The sequence below is a fragment of the Meleagris gallopavo genome, chromosome 17 (genome assembly GCF_000146605.3).
Source record: "Meleagris gallopavo isolate NT-WF06-2002-E0010 breed Aviagen turkey brand Nicholas breeding stock chromosome 17, Turkey_5.1, whole genome shotgun sequence".
Lineage (NCBI taxonomy): Eukaryota > Metazoa > Chordata > Aves > Galliformes > Phasianidae > Meleagris > Meleagris gallopavo.
This window is the reverse complement of record NC_015027.2, coordinates 10,654,858-10,676,891: the sequence shown is the minus strand read 5'-3', so window position 1 is coordinate 10,676,891 and position 22,034 is coordinate 10,654,858. Positions and strand designations below refer to the sequence as shown.

Sequence of the window (22,034 nt, the reverse complement as noted above, 5' to 3'; positions counted from 1 at the left end):
AAAAAATGGCGCTTGGAGGGTTGGAATTGAAGCGGTTTTCTCGAGTGGGGAAGAGTCAGAAAGAGGAGAGCGCAAAAGATGTGGGATTTTTGGGTGTCCCGGGTTGTAATTGGGGCGGTAGGATAAGAAGTGCTGGAGAGGTGTGTGGAGCTCACTTGTGTTTGGTGGTGTGAAGGGGTAGGAGGAGGACGGGAGGTCAGGTAGAGGAAAGGGAGGAACCTGTAAGAATTAGGGGCCATGAAGGTGTTGGAAGAGAGAGGGGTTTATAGTGGGACCATGAAAACAAGGGAGAAGAGGAAACCAAAGGGAAATCCAGAGTATCCTGGCATGTAGGATGCATAAAATGACACGTAGGGGACATAAGGAACGACCCTCTGATAGTATGCAGTGTCAGACTGGATGGGAGTCAGCCCCACTCTGCTGCCACATCGTGTCTGTGTGCTTCTGAACAAGGAGCTGGAGCCACAAGAGCTGACAGCATACATGATGCCAGTGGCAGTGTGCAAATAAAATGGGCATGGAGGGCTTTTTGGTTACTAAAATATTTCTCTTTTAGTCAAAACTTGGGTTATATCCCTGTGTTGGATTTTATTTTAATATAAAAATAAAGTTTAAGGTGTTTGTTCATAGCCTTTCACAGGTTTTTTTTCGAGGCTGATGCCTTTGTCCATATGTGGGAGATGTAGCTGTGGTTTGGGCTGTGCAGCTGTACTTTGTCCATCGTAACTCCAGCCTGGAGAATCTGACCCCTTAGAGAGGAAAGGGAAAACCTTTGGCTACACAAGAGAGCTGCAAAGGAGTAGCTGAAAGCTAGCAGTGCTGTACTGTTTTATTTTATAGTTCTTATTATCTGCGTGTAAGATTGGGTCTGTCTGTGTATTAGCACTTGTCTGTGCTTTGTGAGAATGACAGAGTGTTTCAGCGTGTAGCTGAGAAGTCAACTTCAGATTATAGCAAGAAATGTGTTAACTTAGGTGCAACCTCTATGGTAAACCATGAGAGCATCTACTGATAGCGCTCTCTGTTTGCAGTGTTTCAGGTCAAGATACAGAGGCATTCTGAATCAGAGCTCCTTCAGTTGTTGTTTCCTGGGTGAAGCTATAAGAAGCAGCTTGGGAAATGTCCCTCAGGGTCCTAAAACTGTGTTATCATCTCACTTTAGGGATTGTGAGACTAATGGAAAGGAATTAGTGGAGGATCTTAAGTCAGCGCTGCTTAAACTTGGTGGAAGCTGTGCTGTAAATCTGCTGGTGGGCTTACATGGGACGACTTGTGGTGTCAAGAAAGAGATGAGGTCTTTCAAGTCAGTTCTGAATTCATTTCTCCTGTTGCCAGTGTGATTGTGTATTTGTCCAGGTGTAATTTACTATTGTTCTTTTAATCCTGCTTAGTTTTAACAAGTCATTCTTTACCTCCCTTAGATACTGAGGATGCTAGCGAGACTGATCTGGCAAAGCATGAGGAGGAAGACTTTGTAGAAATGAAAGAACAGTAAGTAGCCCATTCTAATAAAAAGTGAGGTTACGTTTTTGCTGCCCTTTTTGGGAGGCTGTGGGACAGATGTCTTGTTTTTGTATAGAGCTCTGCAGTGTTTTGGACCAAGATTTGGGTTAAAAAACTGTAGCTCATTGTAGTAGCTAATGAGCACACGTAATTGTATTTCTTCTCAGTTATTTTCTCAGTTCATGAAGCAAAGCAATGTTTTGAACAACGAAACACACAGCAGCTCAGTTTTGCTGCAGATGAATCCCTCTGCAGGCAGATCCTTTAAAGAAAACAAGGAATCTACTTGATACAAGCCAAGCAAAAAGCAAGATGTCTGTGAAAATTACTTAAGCAACTGAATGCCAGTCTTGTCCAGAGAGAATTAACTTTTTGGAGACTTGAGGTAGTTTATTTTCAACCTAAGATGTATTTGCAGCATTTTATGTTCTTTTACTGGCAACAGTGTGGTTTTTCACACAGGTCAGGAAGAGTTGGCCTATGTTAAACCACAGATACGTGAGAAAGGAAATGCAAGTCTAAAACGGCACTGGGAATAGACTCTGGTTTTAGTTTTGGGTTTGCTTTTTTTCTTTTGGTGTGTGTGCTGGGGAAAGTTTTACATGTGTATGTAAAATATGTACATATATATATATATATGTAAAATATACATATATGCAGAGTGTTAAGGTCTGTGTGAGGAAATGCCTTCTGTTTTATCAATAGGAAAGTAATACACAAATATTGAGACTTGATAAAGTGGCAGAATTATTGCAAAGTTTCTGGTGTCTGTAGATCTAGATGTCATCATAGGTTTCCGCATTTAAATAAATGAATTAAGTCTTGTGTTTGCTGATCTCTTAGGGAAATGATTGACTTGAATGCATCGTAAAACTGATAAGTTGGCAGATTTTTTAGACAGTGATAATGTCTCATTTGTAGGATAAAAACTCTTTTGTTTGTTTGCCTCCTGAAGTTCTTCTAAAAAGTTTTTAATTCAGTGTCAACACACTGTAACTGAAGCAGATGGTGAAACAAGTTGTGTTGGCTTGTTTTTCAGTTGCTGCCCAAGGAGGCTGTGGATGCCCCATCCCTGCAGGCATTCAGGGCCAGGCTGGATGTGGCTCTGGGCAGCCTGGGCTGCTGGTTGGTGACCTGCACACATAGCAGGGGGGTTTGAAACTACATGATCATTGTGGTCCTTTGCAACCCAGGCCATTCTATGATTCCATGTAAAGGTCTCTGTCTTTGCAGGATGTATCAGGACAAACTGGCATCTCTTAAGAGGCAATTGCAGCAGCTGCAGGAAGGTAAGTTTTGAAGGGGGGTGGTTTTGTGTTTGTGTTTCAGGAAGAAAACTGAATAGAAAGAAAAGTTTAAATTGCCATTGAAATCAACAATTTGTTTGTAGGTACTCTTCAGGAATATCAGAAAAGAATGAAAAAGTTGGACCAGCAGTACAAAGAAAGGATACGAAATGCTGGTAAGCTGCATTTCTTTCAAGATGCTGCGTATGCCTTTGCATTACAATTTTTGTAACACCAGAAGAAACGTGAAGGTTACTCTCCACTGAAGATAGGAACTTGCTGGAGAAAAGGGTTCCATGCTCTGAGGGTGGGGTGTGGTTGTTACTGAGTTTATGAAACATGATGGAATCTTTCTTGAAAACACCCAGCCTTCCATCAGCGCTGTTTGCAGAGTGTTTACTAAACACCAATAAAATATTTAGTCTTTATTTGTGTGAAATAGCACAAATGGAAATGTTTGTATCTGCCGTTATGCCTACAGTCTTCCACATTGCCTTGTTCTGTTGTGCAGCTTGTCCAACACCTTAGGACTGCATGCTTCCTCAGAAATCTTTTTTTGTGTTTGAGAACAACAAATACAGAGGATTTGCTGCTGCAGATGTGACTGTATGCAGCCGTGACACCGAATGGGTTGCCTACATCTTCTGGCTCTATCTCAGAAGCAAGGGCCCAAGTTCATTTAAAAGTGCCTAGCTCTGCCCTTCTGAGAGCCTTTAGTGTGTTACCACAGAGGGACAGCTTGGAAATCAGATCTGTTTGCTTGTTTTCCTTCCTGTCCTCTTTCCAGTAGTTTCTTCTCTTAGACACTGAAGCAAGGACCTTTTACAGAAAGGTCAGATACATCCCATTATACTGTGAAGTAAGAGCAGTTGCATGATGTCAGATATACAGCAGCCTTTCAGTAGTGCTAGCTGAAAGGACAGTAAAGGATTTGCTTGAGGAATTTTAGTAAATTGAGCTGCTTCTTGCAAGCAGAAGCCTGTCTTCTGAGATGCAATTATTTTATGTTAGAGTGACATTCCAGTGATAATGGGATGTTGCTTAAAATTGAAACTAACTGCTAACTTGTATCCCTGGCTGGCAAGGAGTGGTGTTGCATCAGCACCTTTCTTCCAGAGGAGGGCAGATTGTGCTTAGTTTTGAATTAGGATGAAACCCTGACTGCCTACTGTTAAAGTAATGGGCTTTTGTGTTGATTCAGCCCACGTTGAGTGAGGTTTTTCATTCTGCTTTCATGGGATTTTTTTGTTTGTTTTTTTAGAATTCAGATATTAATGCAGCAGTTTAGACTTGTCTGTGTATGACCAGCTCCATAATGGAAATATTCATAGAATCAGAGAATGGCTTGGGTTGAAAGGGATCTCAAGGATCATGAATCTCCAACCCTCCTGCCACAGGCAGGGCCACCAACCTCCGCTCTTAATACTAAACCAGGCTGCCTTCCTCCCTGAGAAGTTAGGGAAGAGGTTGCAAACAAAAGGTTTAATTTTTATTTTGGGCATCTCTCTTGTCTTTTATAGCACTTTCAAAAGTGACACGGCTGCTTCTACAGCCTGGTCTGGTATTAAATGGGGAGGTTGGTGGCTCTGCATGTGGCAGAGGGGCTGGAGATTCACGATCCTTGATGTCCCTTCCAACCCTGGCCATTCTGTGATAACAGGCTTCAGTATGTTTCAGAGCAGGTTTCACTATTTCAGATATTTCCATAGGTTAAAACACTGGTGAAATGTGGTGGTTTGAGGACTGACCAGGTGCATTAGTTTGCTTTCTTTGACACTGTCTTGAGTAAAGATTTCTTGTGCACTGTGTCCTCCAGGAAACACAAAAAGCATGCAGATTTGCTTAATTTCAAATCATTAGGAATTGCACAGACATCAGTAGGGCTGTTTCACACCCAGGAATCCATTGGCCTCATCCTGTCTGACTTGAACTAAGGTAGTGCTGTATGTTAGAACTTAACCTTCAGTGACATACAACAGCTTTCTTGCCTGTTTTCTCAGGTGTAAGCAGCCTGAAATCAGGTACTTGTGTTAAATAGATGAATCTAACTGCTACAATATTATTTCTGAATGAATCATTGCTGCAATTCATAGTACTGCTCTAAACTGTCAATTTTTGCCTACCATACACACATCCAGCTTTGTGTTTCAAGCTTCTATCTGGAAAATTTGTATCCAGAATTGATTTACTTTTATGGTTGGAAGAAGGATGGACTATATACTTGATAGTGATGGAAGTAGTAGCTGAGCTGAAAAGCATGGTTTGCTGCTGTGTAAGGTTTGCAAGTGTGATTGAATAGCTATAGAAAACTTGAATTAAGTTATTAAGTCGAGTCTTTCTTTTCTTACAGAACTATTCCTCCAGCTGGAAGTGAGTACTCCTTATTTATCAGAATACATGTTAAGTAGGTGGAAGGGGTTAAACCTGCAGCTTCATCAACCAGCACTTTTTCTCAGTTTTTGTTTCCCTGTTTGGTGTTATTACAGTTAAATACAGAATACAGTTCTGTTGCCTGCAGTAACTTCCAGGCTGTCATTAAAAAGAAAATTAAAAATACACATTTTCTCGAATTGCTGCATGCTACTTGTGCATTTGGTTGTTTAAAAAGCTTGTTTAAGCTTGGGGTGATACACGATAAATCTGAAGAGCTCTCTGTTAGAGGCTTGATAGGGTAGGCACCATTAAAGTGTGTTTAAAAAGAATTAATTCTTTTGCTGATAACAGTTCTGCTTCCTTAGTCATTTCAGGTGGTTTTCTGTTGTATTATTTAAATGTTGATAATCTGCAGAAGTGGCTATAGTTTTCAACAGAAGAGCTAATGAAAGCACAGCAGTTGAAAGAAGGTGTTGCCAAATCATTGACTTGAGATATTGGTTCTTTAGCTAACTCTTTTATCTTTTGATATGCATTAGACAGATCAGGTGGAAAAAAATTATGTCAAGGAAAAGAAGGCAGCAGCAAAGGAGTTTGAAGATAAGAAAATCGAGCTTAAGGAGAATTTGATTGCGGAGTTGGAAGAGAAGAAGAAGATGATTGAGAATGAAAAGTTAACCATGGAATTAACAGGAGGTAAAAACAAGATCTGTCATTTTTCTTCCCCACTTTGCTACTGCTTAGAAAAAAAGAGTTTAAAAAAAACCCTGCTGGTTTGTACCGACAGCTTGACTTTAAAACTTCCCAAATGTCAGCTGGTCTGGAACACAAATTGGTGGTCTTTAAGTGGAGAATGTAGTTCATAATAAAATTCAGTGACCTGCATTATTAACATGTAAATCAAAGTAGTGTCACTGAAGGAACAGAGTGCAGAAGCTTTCTTATTCACTTTTTCTCCTTCTTAAAGAACAGATTCTGAGTTCTTCTGATTTCTAGACTTGATAAAATTGTGCTGGGTGCTGGGTTGGACTCAGTCCTGAGAGTTAAACTCGTGTTTAGATTCATAGCTTCTTTTTAAGACAGACTTTTGAGATAGTGTTGTAGAACAATATCTCTTACGTGAGGTTGTACAAAGTTAATTAGTTGACTCATTGTATATGTCATGGCTTTCCTCGTGATTTGAAGCCCCTTCCTTGGAGACATTCAAAGTCAGGCTGGACTGGGCTCTGAGCATCAGATTGAGCTGTAGATGTCCCTATTCATTGCAGGGGAGTTGGACTGGATGACCTTTACAGGTCCCTTCCAACTGAAAAGATTCTACCATTCTATGATAATTTCCTTCAATTGGGATGGCAGTTGGAACTAATGCATCTTAATCATTTTTGTTACTGAGTTCTAGAGGATGCCTACCATATGTTTGTGCTTTTTCGTTAGGCTGATATGAAACGTATTCTCATTATGTCCTACTCTGTATGCAGACAAAAAGGGCTTCTTTAAGTTCCTGCAGTGTGGGAGTAAAACTATTGAGAAGTGCCACAATATTGACCTGACCAGTGGTACCAGGTTTTAAATAGTGCAGATGGTTAAGAAGATAAGGGAAGGCAAACAACGAAGGTTAAAATGTGCTACTTAAACCTGGTAGCAGAGATTGATTTCAGTTAGCTGCATTGATGTCCAGACTCTGGAAAATGAGCATTAAATGGACAAATTTCTTGTGTGAAACCACTTGTTACCCTTGGTGCCTTGTCAGTGCTCTTATTAATAGTGGACTCAGTGGAGTGAGAGGGTTGATTGGCCTCCTTCACAGGTTGTGCTTCTCTGGTACTGAACCAAAGGTCCGATCTGATTTCCTTACAAGAAGCAACACCCACGTGTTATGGATGGATGATGTTGGCTGTGTTGCTGAGGTCTGTCCATGAATTAGACCTTTTGTATCTCTTTTAGCATCTACAAGTGTTACGTAAGCTAATAGCTTAATTGGTGCTCAGAAACAAGAAATAAAACCTGTTTGGTGGAATTGTACAAACCCTTAGGGCTGATCTGGTCTGGGAAACACCTTGTGCTGGTTGTTTATTTGTTTTTAGGTTGGTTTGTATGGGTTTGACTGATCTTACAAACTCTCTGTGTCTTTGCCTTAACTTTGTTATTGTTACTCTGGGCTGTGCTTCCTCACTGCTAAGCTGGCGTAGTGTTAATCTTGCAAGTAGATCTTCATTAGGGGATCAGGGTCTGAGTAGATCTTGCCTTTATAAATCTGCACACCACTGTTCTAAGGATCTGAAGGAATCCAGTGTCTCCATCAGCAGGCAGGACAGCTGTTAATGTCAGGGTTGGGATTTGCAGAGTGGAAGGGAGACTGAGGAGGTGTAAAAAAACAGGTATTCAGGGGTAATGTGTCTGATTTGGGGACCAGATTAATTCTCCTCTGGGAAATATCTCCCCCCTCTGCTGTGTGTCCTGAAGAGACGAGTTATTTCATCAGACACAGCTCTGGTAAAAGGCATGTAAATAACTGTGGAGAAGCAATTCATTGTGTGTGTGTGTGCTAGGCCTCTTATCTCCCTCCTTCCAGCCCAGCAGAAATGCAATTTGATTCCTTTAGAATTCATCCTGAATGCATACTGCAGGCTGAGAAAGAAGCACAATGGAACCTGTGTGCACTCAGTGATTTCTAAAACCTAGAGAGAAGCTCACTGTGTGCAAGAATGCAGGTTGGCAACCTGATGAGTAGCAGGCTGGTTTGTGAGCACCAGGACTTGCTTGCAGTTTCTGTAGATTGTAGCTGCTGCCTCCTGGAGCACTGCCTTGTGTGGTTCTCACCTGTTAAGGCTCGTGTAAGCTTGTGTTTCAGGTGAAATCTCTGGGTACTTTAGCAGCTCTTTGAAAATGGCTTCAAGTAATCACAAATCTCAAAGATCTCACAGCTCTTCACGTGTTTTGTTGCAAATGGAAGACTTTCAAAGTGTTTTTCTCTGGAGGCTGATGTGGTGTTAGCTTTCAGCTGACTTGTTGCAATTTTACATACAAGTTGCTGAGATAAATTGATATCCTTGTTCAAATTTTAAGGAGTACAGGTAACAGCTTTGTGACAGCTCATTTCAAAGAACTTATTTAAAAAGGTGGAAAAGCCTCAGCATGGCTGCACTGCACCCTGAGGAAGTGCTTCAAGCCCCTCTTTTTGAGGCTCTTGTAAATCAGTCTTCACAAATGGCAGGAAGGGGCTTCCATTAACACAGTAGCTTATGATTTTAGTGTCCACAAAGCTATTAATGTGCAGTGTAATTCAAAGCACTCAGCTTCATTTTTTACTTATTTTTATTTTTAAAATCTTTTCTCATAATGTTTCTTCCCTTTAATATGCAGAATGTTCTTCCTGCTGCACCCTTTGTAGGGAGAAAAGTAATTTTGTGTTTTCAATGTGCTGAGCTACTCAAGCATGTGGTGTCTAAAGGGAAGCATGGAAGCTTCATGAAGCTTCAGTGCTTTCTAGGTTGTGATTTATATGTACTCAAAGACAAATAAATAGCTTTCAGCACATAGGAGGAACAGTGATGTGTTGGGTTTAGCATTTTAGATGTGGTCTCTTGCTTGCCAATTCAAGCTATCTTCATAAACTAAGGAATTATCTGTGAGAGTTGAGTTGAGCAGTTCAGACCACCTGTAGTCATTCAGACAAACTGTAACGTGGAGAATGAATCATAGAATCACCAAGGTTGGAAAAGACCTCTAAGATCAGCCAGTCCAAGCATCCACCTGCCACCAATATTTCCCACTAAACCACGTCCCTCAGTACAACATCTAAATGTTTCTTTAGCACCTCCAGGGATGGCGACTTGCTCAGATGTTTCAATTTTAGACTATTTTCCCCAGTGCTTAAAGCTACAACTTACTTCCTAACAACAGTTGTGGTGAATTTTATAATTAAGCTCACTTTTTAAATCGTCATTTGAAACTTTTTTCAGATCATCTGGGTTTAAATCCTGTTTGTGTTTGAAGCTCCATGTGTCAGTCTCCATCTTGAATGCAGTAACTGTATTGCTTAGTGTTCCAACCTGAAGATGTGAGAAGAATGGTTGATTTGGAGCTGATGTGTTATGTGCTGCTACCCGTTCAAGTTTTATTAGCAGATAACTCCTTTTAAGTGATCTGTTTGGAAGCAGATACGTGGTGTTGGCATGAGAGAAATTTTTCTCGAGCCATCATAGCATTGCTGTGCTTCAGTTGCTTCAGTTACCTGTACCTAAGGGAGCTGTTGAGTACCCCAAACAGCTGTGCCACATGGAGACAATGAGAGCTGTAACCATGGCATCACAACACTGTTGTTCAGCAGTGACCTGTTATAAAAGAGAGCTCGTATTCACCATCAGCAGTTCCAGCTTGAATGCTGGAATCTGTCGTGAGAAAAACCTATTTTCTGAGTGAAAGAGAAAACATCATTTTCCTTGTGCCCTCTGTAGAAAGTTACTGGTTCTTACTCTTCTCCCAGTGTCCCCATCAACTCTCCAGCTTCATTTCTCTACAGATTCTATGGAAGTGAAGCCTATCATGACGAGGAAACTGAGGCGACGACCAAATGATCCAGTTCCCATCCCAGACAAGAGGAGGAAACCTGCCCCTGATATCCTACAGAATCACTGGAGGGCTTTTGTATTTGAAGTCAGCACGCTGCCTGCAAGGCAGAGCGCATCACTGTTGTTGCACACTGGAAGAAAAAGATATGAGGTGTTAGAATCAGGATTTAGTGTAGAAAATGCCCAAGTAGAATTTGTTATGTATGTTGTGTGATTAACTAATAGTGTACAGCTGATCTATGGAGATAAGAACTTAAACTCCACAGTGTCATGTGATAATGTAGGTGGGTTTTTTTTTGTGATGGAGACTAGATTGAGTTCCTCTGGTACTTTTTTCACAAAGGGAAGTTTTAAAAGGACATTATACATAAATGTTGAGGCGATTGATTCCGTAGATAGAAAATGACTTTTTCCATGAACCACAGCTTTTCTCATTTCAAGATGTGACAAAACATTTGCCAGAAAGATCATATTTGTCACATTAGATCATGTTTTCCATTTCTGATAAAGGCTTCAGATACCTAATGTGGAAAGATGCATAGCAAAAGCAAGGAACTAGATTTGTGCTCTGAATTATATATATATTTTTTAAATCTTGTTTTTATGTAACACCCAAAAACAGAAAACCACACATAGGTAATCCTTCCCTCCTACCTTATTGTTTTTTGTAATTAAAATGTTCCCTGGCTTCTGGAAATATGTGATGATGGGTCATTTTTCTGTGTAAATTCACCTGGAGAGGAAAGCAATGATATTCACTCTGCAGAAGTTTATTATTAGATTCCCAACTTGTTTTGCTTGGATCAGATTAACAAACTTATCTTGCAGCTCCTGAGTGACTCACATTTTCTGAAGGCAGTGTCAAACCCTGAACTTCAGGGCTTCATGCAGGATGGTCACGAGCATCTCCAGTTTTAATTGACCTCTTTTTACTTGGAGATTGTTCACTGTTCCTAAAAAATATATATATATGTGTATATATATATTTTTTATTTTGGTTTCAGAGATTGTTTTCAGTTGAGCTGTGTGATCTTGTTTCATCCTCATCCACATGAGGGTGTTTTCTATGCCTCCTGCTTTTTCAGGTTGGTTTTCTCAAGGTTTTGTGGATTTTTGTTCTTGTTCCTGTCTTTATTCCTGCCTATTGAGTTGTGAAGTGCTGACTTTTTTTTTGGTGTCGTTCAGCTTAATTTTCCAACATTTCAAGGAAGTCTGTTGTGTTTCAGCTTGCAGATTGTTCTCTGCAGCAATGCAAGCTGAAGAACTCTGAAAATGCTCCCTTGTTTGATGCCTCCATCAAGTAAATGTCAATGTGCTAAAGGTTGTTCATGGATGGTTTTGAGTGAATAAGTTCAAGAGATGTTGTAGTGTTTGCTGCTAAATACGAGGCTTTATGGGGGTTGACTTGCATTAATTTGTATGATAAATAAGTATAATGCCCTTATTAAAATCGGATGCGACTTCACAGGAACCTTGTGGCTTATGTTCAGTGAAGTGAAATATCACTGAGCTTTAATTTTTAGCCTTGTCAAGTGCTTTAGAGAACCTTAATTCTGGATACCTCAGCTAAATTACTTGTTGACGGATGAGCAAATAATGGAGGACCTGAGAACCCTAAACAAGGTAGGGAGTGTTATTTCTTTCCCCTGAAAAGAACAGAGCTGTTGTCCTGTGTTCCTTTCTGAGATGTGGGACTGTTTCATCCCAGTAGGCTTTCTGAAGTGACACAAGATAAGATTTAGCAAGAGGGTATCTCCTCCCTTCTATTTTGGTAGGTTTAATTAACCTAATTAAAATGACTGCTGTCTAACGACGTTACCTTTTGTCAGAACCAAGTGACAAGCTATCTTACTGTGTTTTTGTCTTCCCCTGCATGGCTGAACAGATGTTAGCACTGTTTTCTTTGAGATCCCAGCCTCTGTTCCAAGCCTTTGGGGGCTTTTCTTTTTTCTCCCCAATCTCGCAGTACTTCAGTGAATGGGGTAGGGGGCAACGTGGATATTTATTGTTCAATTTCTTCTAGGTGTGATTATCCTACTGCTTTCTTGCTAACTGCTTTAAGGCTTATGTGATTTCTTATATTAGAGGCTGCTCATTAAGGCTTTTGATGATGTTAATGGGGCGTGCCTTTTGTGGCAGCTGTAGAAGTCTTGCTAATGATCTACATCCTGTGTTTGGCATAACCTGAGAGCAGCTGGATCATACTCAGAGGATGGAACGTGTCAGATGGATTTGGTTTGGTGGACAGTCAGAGTGCTCTGAAAAAGTTCAGTTTCTGGACCTTTAGTATTATGAGACTACCTGCACCTCTAGCTGTTTATGGCACAGTGTTCTGGGTTTGTTATGCCTCTTAACTGTACATTTAAAGAAAAAAAGAAACAGCAACCATTTAGAGTATGGGAAGAAAGACCACATCTGAAGTTATAACATCCTTGGCCACTGTCAGATCACTGACACTTTCTCTGTTCTCTTTCCATGCAGCTTAAATCACCCAAGAGACCAGGTGAGTTAACGGTGGCACTGGAACTTGTTCACAACCATGCTGTTTTGAACAGAGAGTTATACTGTAGACTTCTTGACTGTGTAGTTTGGCTGTGTAATTGTTTTGGCTGTGTAATTGCTGTTCTTTGTGTAGTTACTGTGGCTAATGGGTGCCCTGTGGAGTCTCATAATCTCTTATGAAGTTTGGGGTTGGGAAGGGAACGATGTGTATCTTTAGGTGTCTGAAACATTTGGGCAATGTGGGACAATTTAAAACATGAGGCAATCTAGCTGTGTAGCAAGATTTTTTTCCTCTCTATTCGTATGTGTCTGGACAGCTTATGTCTTTGTAAAGTAAGTAGAAGACTGAGAATTTCCAGTTTTATGGGCTTAGCTCTCCAGGTGTATCTGTACACTTCAAGATAGTGGTACTAACATGCTGAAGTAATCCTGACCCTATTTTATTAGTACATTATGAATTAGAAGTAAAACAAAACCAAGGACTTGGTGTTTATCACCTACCTATACATACTGCAGTTGCTTGATCTATTTCAGTAAATGTTACAATTTATGTAAGCGAGGCCAAGGTTGAATTAGTCATCCTGAAAGAAAGTATCTTTCTAAAGGAAATTTGAGTTTGTAGCTTTCTGTGCTTATTTCTGCTTAATGTGGCTGTGTTAAATGATTCTGCAGTCAGGTGTGCTGCTGCATGGTGGACGTATGCTAGTCTTTAAATGGTCTCTTCTCTCTCCTCAGCCTCTCCTTCCTCCCCTGAGCACCTCCCAGCTACACCAGCAGAGTCTCCAGCGCAGCGGTTTGAGGCCCGGATAGAAGATGGAAAACTCTACTATGATAAAAGATGGTAAGTCCTGGTGAATTTCTGTTTTAATCATTCTGAGCCTTGTTTTGTGAAGAGATAATGACTGCGGAGAGGAATTGCTTTATTAAGGAATCCAGGGGTGAAACGTTTCTGAGCAGTCATTAGCTCCGTCCTCCAAGAATTAATCATTATGGCTCTCATAAATAAGCGATAATGGAGTGTTCAGACCTCATAGACTTTCTGGAGTATCTACTAGCTTGGAGACTTAAAAACAACTCCATGGAAAAAAGAGATTGTGCACTGTGACACTTGGGAAATAGTTTTGTCAAATCTAATCTCGTGTAAGAGAGCCACTTTTGGTTGCAGTTTGGTGGAGCACTGAAGCTGCTCAGCTAAGATACAGGAGTTCAGTGATTGCAGGTACAGCTGTTGCCACAATCACGTGCTCTGCTTTGTAGTACACCAGCTCTTCATTCCACGAGGTGGCACAAGGAATGTTGTGCACCAGATAAGCACGATGAAAAATGTTTCTAATAACAAATCCTAATAGCCTTAAAAGATCAGATCCAACGCAGGAGAGACAGCTTCAGAATTGCTGATTGGATATAGCTCTTTAAGTTTTATGGGTGTTTAGTTGTGGAAGCCTCATGAAATTGAAAGAAAATAAGATTTCTGAGCAAAATTTATTAGTAGGCCTTAATCAGAGACATGCAAAACGAGATAATCAAAGAGGCAATCTAGTACTTCTAAGCAGAAAGCAATTTCCAAGTAGCGTGCTTATTTGTAACCTACTCTGCTGGCTCAAAATAATGAGATGAGGTTGTAATTTTCATACTAAAAATAAGTTTTGAATTTGTTGTCTAAGCAGCAACTGTCTTGTGCATTGGCCATTTGCTTGTCTTCTGGTAGTGAAGTTTCATTGAGGATTCAATGTATGCAGCTCTGATGAAAGCTGTGCCTGGAGCTTAAACTTCCTTGAAGCATAAACCAGACATGAACGGGCTACTTGTCACTTCCCAGATGCTCTCAGAATCTAATTTTTGTGTAGAGCTCCTATCCTGTAGCGTATATTTAGATGAATAAAGAGTTCCTTAGAACCTTTAACCATGCAGATTGCTGTAGTGTTGCATAACAAGAACAGGAATTTGTGTAAGTGCTCCAGAAGTAAATGTGAGAGCTCAGGAGGCTACTTTTTCTCTTTCCTGAAGCAACCATGAGAGAACCATTACCTCAAAGTAGCCAATGGTTAAGGCAAGTAATGGCCCCCAGGGTCGTGCAGAGGCATTTATAAAAACCTATCTCCAAAGCACAGACTTTGTGCAGGGAATTTCAGGATTAGACTTCCAGGTTTTTTGTCCTCGTGCTTATTCCATACTCTCCACCAGATCCTAAACTATGATTCACAATAAAACAACCATCTTACCATTTTGCTTTTATCTTTGCCTGCGCACGACAGTGCAGTGATTTCTTTCAATCTTCTGTTGGAGTTGAAAATCTCAGCCTTTTAGCAAAGCATTTTGTAGCAGTAAGGGAAATTATTTCTGCTTGTCTCACTTGTCACAGTGGGACGTTTTACGTATTGCAAAAGCAAGAGATGTCTGGCGCTTTTTCTCTTGAAAGCCAACTTACATTCCGTTGCAGTTTTTTTTCTCAGCTCTTTTCCTGTTGAATTCTATCCCTTTTGTTCCCCTGCAGCTACATAAACTCAGCAAAAGGCTGAGGTCACTGAGGTTCACCAGATTGCCTCTGTTGACATGTATCCCTGCATGCACGGAGCATGTGACAGCTCAGCTCTGTTTCATTGACTTCTCAAACTATCTTATTATCTGTACTTAGTTAACATAAATCTATTGATGGGCAGCAGCTTCATGTGTGTCAGACTTGGAAGCTCACCGATAATTGAAAGCTTGGAGTGAAAAATCATTTCAGTGTCTGTGCCTGCACCGATGGCACTCAGAGTATTCATTTGCACTGTGTCTTCTGCACTCTGATTGTCCCTAGATGATCAATTCTCATTGCTTAAGCACTCACAGCACGTCATGCTAGGACGCTGCTGGACTGGTATTCCTATCTTATCACAGTGAGGTCTAGTTTGGAATAGCTTATACAGTTTCCCTTACATCAATTAATGGTCATCTGGGCTCAGTCAAGTGCCATTCTTGGCTCGTGGCACTGCTGCTCTTGCATTGCCCTGGAACTGCTGGTATCCTTTCTGTTAAAATGAGAGAATAATGGCTGGGCACAAGTGTGGAAAGGTTGCAGGATTTGGATTGGTGATTACCTTGCCCAGGCCTTTGGTAATTAGTACTTCTGGAGCACTGAAAGCCAACGCCATCATTTCTGCTACTGGCAAGAAATGAGGAAAGTCAGAGTACGTGAGCCAGGAGGGAGAGGCTGTGCAATAAGCTATTGGACGACTTCCATATTTACAGTATGGTTGTTGTAGAAATAACTGTAAAGCTTATGCAAATGCATGTGTTTTGGCAGCCAATCAGACTGTGGGGATTTGCATACTGAGTAGTTACTGAAAGAATCTGTGCTGATTCTGCAACTTGGATTTCCATGTCAATTATGAAGCACATCTTGATTAGGGTGAAGATGGAAATACAATTATGCTTTTATTTCTATGGAACGTTTTGGTGCTTATTAAGATCATTTACTTGCCAGTTGGTTTCACTGTAACTGGTGCTGCCTACAGAACTCTCCTAAGCAACACGAGCAGAAGCTGGGAGTTCTGTCTGGCACACCTTGCAGCACTTAGCAGAAACTGGTGAGGGTGAAGAAGGCAACTCCATGAAACTAAGCAATTTGGTTTGGAATTTTGTAGGCTTTTTACTTCCTTTCATACAAAGGCCCTGAGAAAAATATACAGCATGACTAAAATATGATCTAAAAGTGAAAAATATGCTCAGACACTTCTTCTTACTGCGGATCTGTATCGCTTCTTAGAGTCAGGTAGCTATCACTTTGATGTGATTTGTGATATTTTCACAAAATAAGATGATGTTAGGAATTTAAGGTCTGTTAAAACAGTAGACTACGCAGCTGGATTGAGTACACTTCAGATCTGTTGTTGTGCCAATGTCCTACTCTTTTTTTGGGGGGGGGGGAGGGTGGGGAGGGAAATGTGAATAATCCTTGAATATCTAATTTGCTCTATAAGATTTTATCAGGTGTAATAGGGAGTTGGTGTCTAAATCCATCCCATGTCTGAAGTGTGGAAGGCTAGTTTGGCTAGCTATTGAAGCATGGGCTTATTGTGAATGTGTGTCTTATCTTGTGCCTTGGTGCTCTGCCCCTGCCTCTTTCAGATATGAAATCTGTTTTAAGTAATCTGCTTTGGGAATTGAATTCAAAGTGAGAGAGCTTCATGCATTCTGAAGCTGCATTTAAATGCCAAGTGTGTGTGAAGGATCAGATCACAGCTGTGTTGCAAAGATGGGAAAAGTGGTGTGGAAAGAAAAAAATGACTTCATGTTTATTCTATCCAAATACTTGTAGAATCCTGGCTTTATCAATCTTGCTATCTTTTACTTCTGCAGTCTCTGGACGGCTAAGGGTTTCATGTACTGTCTGTCTTTAATTTTTGCAGGTACCACAAGAGCCAGGCCATTTACCTGGAGTCTAAAGAGAACACTAAGATCAGCTGTGTCATCAGTTCTGTGGGCGCCAATGAGGTAGTGGGCTTCTCCTTGCTCACAGGAGTGGGGAAAACTGTGGGTTGCTTTAGGCAGGTAGACAGCTGTTTGCTAGGGACTAAGAGAATATACCGCTTTCAGAAAAGATGTAATTGTTTGGTGTATAAAGAAGTTGAATATGGGATGACACTGAATTGACATCTCTTCTTGAGGCTTCCTGTGTCTCTAAAGAATGATACTACATTTTGCAAGTAGTAGTTTGGCAAGCAGGAGGAGTGAGAAGAGCTGTCATGTTGCATCTCCTTGGTGCTGCATGGGTAAGTTCCATTTGCATTACTGAAAGAACACGCAGCTCCTATTAATGCAAAGTAAAAGTAAATCCCATTGGGTTGCCCGGAGAAAATAAAGACAAACATTGTCACCAAATTTAGTTCCTCCGAGGGGAGAAAATTCTTTCTGCTAACCTGAGTATGTATATTGCAAAGTGTGCTGGCATCATTCATCACCTACATGGAGATAGAGGGGGTGAGTCATTTGTCAGAGGCAATTTCCTGTTGGCTAGTGATAAAGACTTAGAGAAGCAGGCGGAGAGAGATGTGTGCTGAAGATTGATGTGAATCTCGTTGCAAAGTAAGCTGTTTGAGCAGCCCGTTAGTTGGGCAAAGAGAGCAGTTTATTTCTTGAGCTCAGATTCCTAGCACTTTGAGGAAAGAAACAATAGACTCAAATGCAATTCTCTTCAATCAGGCAATAAAGTAGCTTTAATTTGTTTTGGCAGTTAAGGGAAACTACTTCATTTCAACAGAATGAGTTGCATATGGGGTATACTTTGTATCACAACTGTTCTCCTTGCTATAGCAGTTATGCTCAATGGCTGTTTACTGAGATGAGGTAGTAGCATGTTAGCAAACATAGTACTGCTAATTTGATTAAAGTTATTACTATTGACTTAGAACAATAAAACTCTTAATCTTTTGGGAGCAGCTTACCTGAAACCTGAGGAAAATGTAATGTTTCTTATGGCATGTATTTCACTTTAAAGTGACACGGTAGGTTTTGTTTTTTTCTGGGAGAAGGCATGGCAGTTGGTTTTCTTGCAGTGGGCCATCGCAACAGTACAAAAGCAAGAGAGATGGAAACAGAATACTGAAATGAGAATGTGTCCTTAGGAAGGGCTCTGTGCACCTCAGCTTTCGTTGCTCATTCAACTGGAGCTGCCAGACTACGGTCTCACAGCGTCCTGCACTGAGCTAGAGGCAAGAAGGCAAACCTCAACTTGAGACTACAGTCGTAATTTGACAGCACTTGGAAGTCAAGTCAGTTCATAATTTGATAGCATTTCTAATGGAAGTCAGCTCAGTTCAAAGGAGCTGTACTAAAGGAACTTCTGCAGATTGTCTCCCCACCAACATGTCTGTAAACTTCAAAGTAAGAAGCCTTAACTAAGAAACGTAATATTATGGCATAAAATAGCTTCCATGGGGCTGGAGAAGGAAGGAATTAGTTAACAGTGTGTATCAGAAGTCTCCTCCTTCACATGAAGATCAAAATGAGTTTTCTGAAACTGGGCATGAATTTTAGAATTGACCATAGGCCTCTCCGACACTCACAGCTATGATGATCCTATCTAAAATAAATAAGAATTCCACGTGGTTTCCTTGGAAACTGAGCCAAATTTCTGCTTTGGTGGAAGTCGTTGGCCAGACTCATGGAAAAGTTCACCTTCTGCATTTTGACAGCAAGAATCTCTTCAGTAGGTGCAGGAAGGGGTTTTATTCCTGGGATTTATTCAACAAGTTCAGTTTATTGCAGGTTGTAATGTAAACTTGCAAACTTGTTTTCCCTTACAATATAGGAATCAGAGAAGGGAAGAGCACGGTTTCTTTCTATTCACCTTGTCCTTCAGTTCTTTAGAATTAATAGATGTGTTCTTCTGATTCCTGAATACATTTTGTGTCTAAAACATCAGTTTTAAGTTCAGAATGTCTCAATTCTTTTATTCTCCTTAATCGCGTGGCACGTTTTAGGGCTAATTTTACTATTGTGGTCACTGAAAATGGATTTTGCTTTTTCCTACTAAATGAAGCTTAAAGAAGCAGTTAGCTTTGATAAGGCAGTGTACCGTTCCATCATATTCTGATGGAATGTGAAACTCTGCACCTATTTACTGTTGTGTATTGGCACTCAGTATGCAGTGGGATGAATTATTTTGGTTAGAAAAGCCCAGCAAACACTGGGGATGTCACAACAGGGATGACTGTCAGAGAAGGTAGATTTTAATTTCTCCAGGGAAATAACTGAAGTGCAAATACAGGCAAATATTCAATTTATTTTATACTGAGGACTTTTCTAGCGAGGTCAGATTATAATTAAAATAATAGTCAAATCAATATACCACGTTAGGCCTGTAGCTAATGATATCTAGAAAAACAGTTTGAGATAAATTACTTTCTGACTTTACAGCCCCTTGCAATAGGAAATACTGGGCTTCTGTTCTAAAGTACTCCATAACTCGGAGCTGGAAAACTTGTATTTTCCATGTATGTATTTAATCATTTTAAATGCAATAATAAAAGGAAGAGGAATTTTGTTCAGATTTGATTTTTAAAACGCCATTGTTTGGGTCCAAACTTCTGTTGTTTGGGTCTTAGAAATGATTTTCATTTATAAAAATTCACTGAAAGGTTGCTTCCATGGAAAGTAATTTGTCCTTTGAAATGTTCTGTATGTCTGCAAGCCATACGAATCCTTCCATGCAGGTATTTTTAAGAGGCCCTTTTATCTTCAGGTACAGTTGTTTAATAAATTGTGAGAAATGCTTCACTGAACACAGTCTGAGTAAGCTTTTCACTTGACTAATAGTCACTTGTCTGAGCAAATCCCAGGATAGATGATTTTTATGATCTGTGGATCTAGAGGGCCTTATTTTTGATTAGGTAAGGCTTAATGCCAGGGTTCTGGTGAGAGCTGTAGCAGAAGGAAACTTTGCTTTCTTGATGAAGCTTGCAAAGAGTAATTATTCTTGATGACTGTTTTGAGCAGAGAGTTGAAGTGGTGAAGTCAGAAGTGTTAGCAGAAAACTAATGTGGGAAGGAAAAAGGAATTAACCAAAACATCATGCACCCTGAGTAACAGAGACGTTCAGATCTCTCAGTAAGAATATCTGAAATATTTGGCTGCGTATTACTTGCAATGGGGTTTTTCCCTTTTTTCCTAATCTATTCCCCCTGCCTAACTCTCTCTCCTGCAGATCTGGGTGAGGAAAACCAGTGACAGCACAAAGATGAGGATCTATCTGGGACAGCTGCAGCGAGGTGTTTTTGTGATTCGTCGGCGATCAGCTGCATGACTGTATGCTCTTCCTTGGTCCTTTTTTTTTTTTCTTGTTTTTTTTTTTTTTTTAATTAAAACCAATAGAGAAACCTCTAGTGGGGTATGGCAGTCTGTTCACTCTCATCTTAGAAGCAGAAAACGCTGTCATAACCTCTTATGAGACAGTTTGTGGCTGGCCACATTATTCCCTGTAGTCCTGAAATCTTGGTGATACACAAACACTGCCCTGGACTATTTCTGGACTTTGCATCAGGCTGCTGTATGCTTTTTTTTTTTTAATATCTATTTTGGATGACTATTTAAGAAGATTTGCATCATACTTTTTTTCATCGTTGTTTCATGGTGCACAGATTGGACTTGTATGTTGAAAACAGCCTAACGTTTGTGTTTTGAATCAGACCAATGGAAGAAACTTTATTTGTCAAGACCTGAGGTTGGTTGTTCTTTTTGGCTTTGATATCTTGCAAGGCTCAGGATGTCGGGCAAAAGGACAGGAATCCTGCCAACTTTCAGCTGCAGCTGAGGAGTGCATCTGGAATACCTGGTGTACAGCATCAGCTTACTGGATGAACTGCTTAAGGACTTGAGTGCTGAGGCTTTTTGGGGAAAGTCTGATTAGTTTAGCAAGTGCTGAAAATCAGGTTGATTTTAATATAGCTAAGCAGTCACACATGGCTAATCCAAAGCATCCATTTCTCTTCACATTAAAAAACCTTTCAGTGAACAAGTAAAGAGTGTGTCTTACACCTAGATTCCCTGGAATAGGCAGATGAGGATAAACCAAAGGCTTGGTTAACTGGACTTTGCACATACAAAGACTGCAAGTGTGGTACAGAGTGGAAAGCTGCCTTAACGTGCTGTTAGCATACACCTAAAACCATCTTTCCCCAAAGCACCATACGTACGTTTGTCTTTCAAGGGTCTTCTAATTACTGGATGTAATGCTGTATTTCTACATTTATCCTCCAAAACCACGAGAGGTAAAATGTTCAAGAGATGATATTAGCTGTACTAACACCCTTCTGAGGTGTTTAAGGATCTGACTGGCATTCCTTCTTCTCAGTCTTCCTGATGGCTGAAACCACCACTACTGTGTGAGACTTCATTGGCAGGAACTACACAGCCCATTGACATCACTGTCTGATCTTCAGCTTCTGTGCAAATCAAGTCTGTGCTCCCTTTGATTACTGGTCAAAAAGTTGTAATTTCTGCCTTTCCCTCTCTGTTTCTTTGTGAGTTATCTCTTGTTTTTGCTTTTCAGCTGCCTTCTTGTTCAGCATCGGTCTAGCCTTTTTCGTATCTGGATAAATAGAGTATTTTAAATGACTGTTTCAATTTCTTTTACTTGCTACAGTTGGGTGGCACTCACATCCCAGTAACTGCTGTATGTACGTGGATCTGGAGTGGAGTGTTATGGCCGAGCTGATGCATTGAATTTTTGGCTGAAGGACCTCACATAGATTTGCTGTGCTTAAAAATTCAGCTACATCTGGACTTCTGGTGGGGAAAGGAGGGCGTTGCTGTTTCCCACCCTTAGAAATGTGCCATCTTTGCTGCAGAGTTAGGTGGAACGCAGCAGGCTGTATTTTTGTCAAGTTAACAGCATACTTAATATAACTTAACATTCTCTGTGTGTGTGACAGGGTTTTATATAAGGTGATCATGTACTGAACAGGATTTGTCACTAAGCCTTAAAGTGATCATCATAGTTCTTATAATAAAAAGCATTAAGTAAATAGCAGGGTTTTTTTCCTACCTTCATCATGTTATGAGCACACACACTGGGGGAAGTAGTTGAAAATGTGGTGGAGTTTTGGGAAGATACCTTGCCAACCTGCTAACAGCAGATGATCTCTCTTTTGCTGTAATGTTGGCTTTAAAGGTATTGGTGGAAAGCTGGAAATGCAGCAGTTCTCTTAGAGTAAGTGTGGTGATCAGTGCTCATCATAGAAGCTTAATTCTATAGCTTCATCACTGCTGCTCAGTCTGAATCAACATCAGCTCACCTTCCCTATCCTTAGGCAGAAGA

The 22,034-nt window shown here is 40.4% G+C and overlaps 1 protein-coding gene across 1 annotated transcript; it reads left to right on the top strand.

Annotated features, from left to right (window-relative positions):
• Positions 1-1,384: 1,384 nt before the first annotated feature.
• SUDS3 (SDS3 homolog, SIN3A corepressor complex component) lies at positions 1,385-21,743 on the top strand. Its single transcript, XM_019620936.2, has 11 exons — positions 1,385-1,491; positions 2,737-2,792; positions 2,894-2,965; positions 5,140-5,159; positions 5,702-5,858; positions 9,685-9,780; positions 11,295-11,356; positions 12,215-12,236; positions 12,971-13,076; positions 16,627-16,711; positions 19,923-21,743. Exons 1-11 carry the CDS (start codon positions 1,481-1,483, stop codon positions 20,019-20,021), a joined length of 786 nt encoding a protein of 261 aa, XP_019476481.2. The 5' UTR covers positions 1,385-1,480; the 3' UTR covers positions 20,022-21,743.
• Positions 21,744-22,034: the final 291 nt, after the last annotated feature.

Bases quoted from the DNA above. Each gene is read 5' to 3' on its own strand.
- SUDS3 (XM_019620936.2), top strand. The intron at 9,781-11,294 runs ATATCCTACAGA...AATTCTGGATAC, and splicing joins GAGGAGGAAACCTGCCCCTG to CTCAGCTAAATTACTTGTTG. The intron at 11,357-12,214 runs GTAGGGAGTGTT...CTTTCCATGCAG, and splicing joins ACCTGAGAACCCTAAACAAG to CTTAAATCACCCAAGAGACC.